At 35.6% G+C, this 1,948-nt stretch overlaps 1 protein-coding gene across 2 annotated transcripts in view; it reads left to right on the top strand.

The window, feature by feature from the left end:
• Positions 1 to 1,588, top strand: part of LOC107735596 (calumenin-B-like) — a 4,653-nt gene extending 3,065 nt beyond the window's left edge. For both annotated transcript variants that reach the window (XM_016547231.1, XM_016547235.1), the window contains exons 5-7: positions 267 to 327; positions 461 to 660; positions 778 to 1,588. In XM_016547231.1, the coding sequence (XP_016402717.1) occupies positions 267 to 327; positions 461 to 660; positions 778 to 882 (366 nt within the window). In that variant the 3' untranslated portion in view covers positions 883 to 1,588. The remainder of the gene's footprint in view (positions 1 to 266; positions 328 to 460; positions 661 to 777) is intronic.
• The last annotated feature ends 360 nt before the right edge of the window (positions 1,589 to 1,948 follow it).

Raw genomic sequence — 1,948 nt, 5'->3', positions numbered from 1 at the left:
ATAAATTATATATATAATATATATATATATATATATATATATATATATATTATTACATTTACACTCGCATACAAAGTGTTTTTTTTTCTTTCTTTTTGGAGCTTGAAGCATCAGCAGTCTGCTAAATGTCTTTTGTGTCCCCTAAAGAAAGTTGTATGGGTTTGGAACAACTTGATACGTGTTAATAATGACAATTTTCATTTCTGGATCAAGATTTTGCAGTACTGCTTGGATTGTGGAGGTTTTTGTGTGTGTTTGGTTTACAGGAGACCATGGAGGACATTGATAAAAATGGAGATGGTTTCATCGACCTTGATGAATATATTGGTAAGTTAAATGTTTTCTTTTTTTCAAGTGCGTTTGTGTGTATTTAAGAGAGACTGGAATGGACAGAAATCAGTTTCCTGTTCAGTGTATTGATTTTGTCTTACTTTTGCCCTTGTCTTTGTGTGTTTGTCAGGTGATATGTACAGTCAGAATGGAGATGGAAATGAACCAGAATGGGTGAAAACAGAAAGAGAACAGTTTACAGAGTTCAGGGATAAAAACAAAGACGGCCGTATGGATAAGGACGAGACCCGTCACTGGATCATGCCCTCCGACTACGACCATGCAGAGGCTGAGGCCAAACACCTGCTGTATGAGTCTGACGCAGATAAGGTAAAAGCATGGTAATTCACTGTGACAGCTAAAAATGATGATTTGATTGATCTGTTTGTAAGAATTTTTTTTTTATCTTGACAGCTGCTTGAATAACTTCTTTTATTTCCATGATAGGACGGACGCCTCACAAAGCAGGAAATTGTGGATAAGTATGACTTGTTTGTTGGGAGCCAAGTGACAGATTTTGGAGAAGCTCTGGTCCGACATGATGAGTTTTAATTTTGGCAACTTTGCACTTAAAAAATGCAAAACGAACAATTTATTTTATAATTTCAAGCATACCACATTGTGAAACGTTATTGTGTTTACAAAGCATTTCTGTTCTTCCAACTCAAGCAAATGCATTTTTTTTTTTTTTTTTGACTTTTTCCGTGAACACATCTTTTGTAGATTAACACTCATCACCGTTGGAATCAGATGTGATTTCAAATGCACTGAAGTAGTAGTATTCAGGTCAGCTTGTGAAGCTTGTCAAAGTGTTGTGTAGAGGTTTGTCTAATGGCCTATAATGCACTAAAATGAGCCCATATAATTCAGCAAAATGGCATGTGTGTAACCCGACACAGCATAAAGCAATAACCACCCAATTTTGTTTTTACACTGTACATTATATTAGCACTTTTTTTTCTTGGGTATATAAAAAAAGGATAGCCTTATGTAAACTACTTTTCTAAATAATATATAATGCTTTGCAACCACTACATGTTTGTGTTTATCTCCATTTAGCCAGAGGATGTGTGATATTGGACATGACGCTAAGTAGTAGATTGTAGTAAGGATTTTGAATAATTTCATTGTCTTTGGCTCAAAATACGCCTAACCAGAAGTTCTGGATTGGTTCCTGCAGGAACACGTATCAGAATGTCAAAGCTTGTTTTTGTTGATCTATGATCAGTTTTATTTTTCTTTGATTTGCAAAGGAACGTAGACACAAGGACAGATAAAAGCTGTGCTCATTTATGAATAAAACCCCTGCTTGAAGGGCCATTGTACGTCATTCCACCCGCTGCGACCTGTCAGTTAGAGCTATGTTACATGGAAGTGCTCTCGTTAATGAACTGAACCAACAAACTAAAGCTGTTCTTTCTTCAAGTGCCTTTTTCCGTCTCCCTCGACCTTCAAACTGCTTTGACGTTATTATGCGAGACTTTATTTTGGTTTTCTTACCTTTTTTTCCCCCTCTGCAATTTGTACATGACTGAAAATGACCTTTTCTCCTAACATTATTATATAATTTGTGTATATGTGTTTATAAATGAATGTGAACTCTATTCAATATGCTGTG

This window comes from Sinocyclocheilus rhinocerous, unplaced genomic scaffold (genome assembly GCF_001515625.1).
Source record: "Sinocyclocheilus rhinocerous isolate Xijiao unplaced genomic scaffold, SAMN03320098_v1.1 scaffold942, whole genome shotgun sequence".
Lineage (NCBI taxonomy): Eukaryota > Metazoa > Chordata > Actinopteri > Cypriniformes > Cyprinidae > Sinocyclocheilus > Sinocyclocheilus rhinocerous.
The sequence above is the reverse complement of the archived record's forward strand: the minus strand, read 5'-3'. Positions and strand labels throughout refer to the sequence as shown.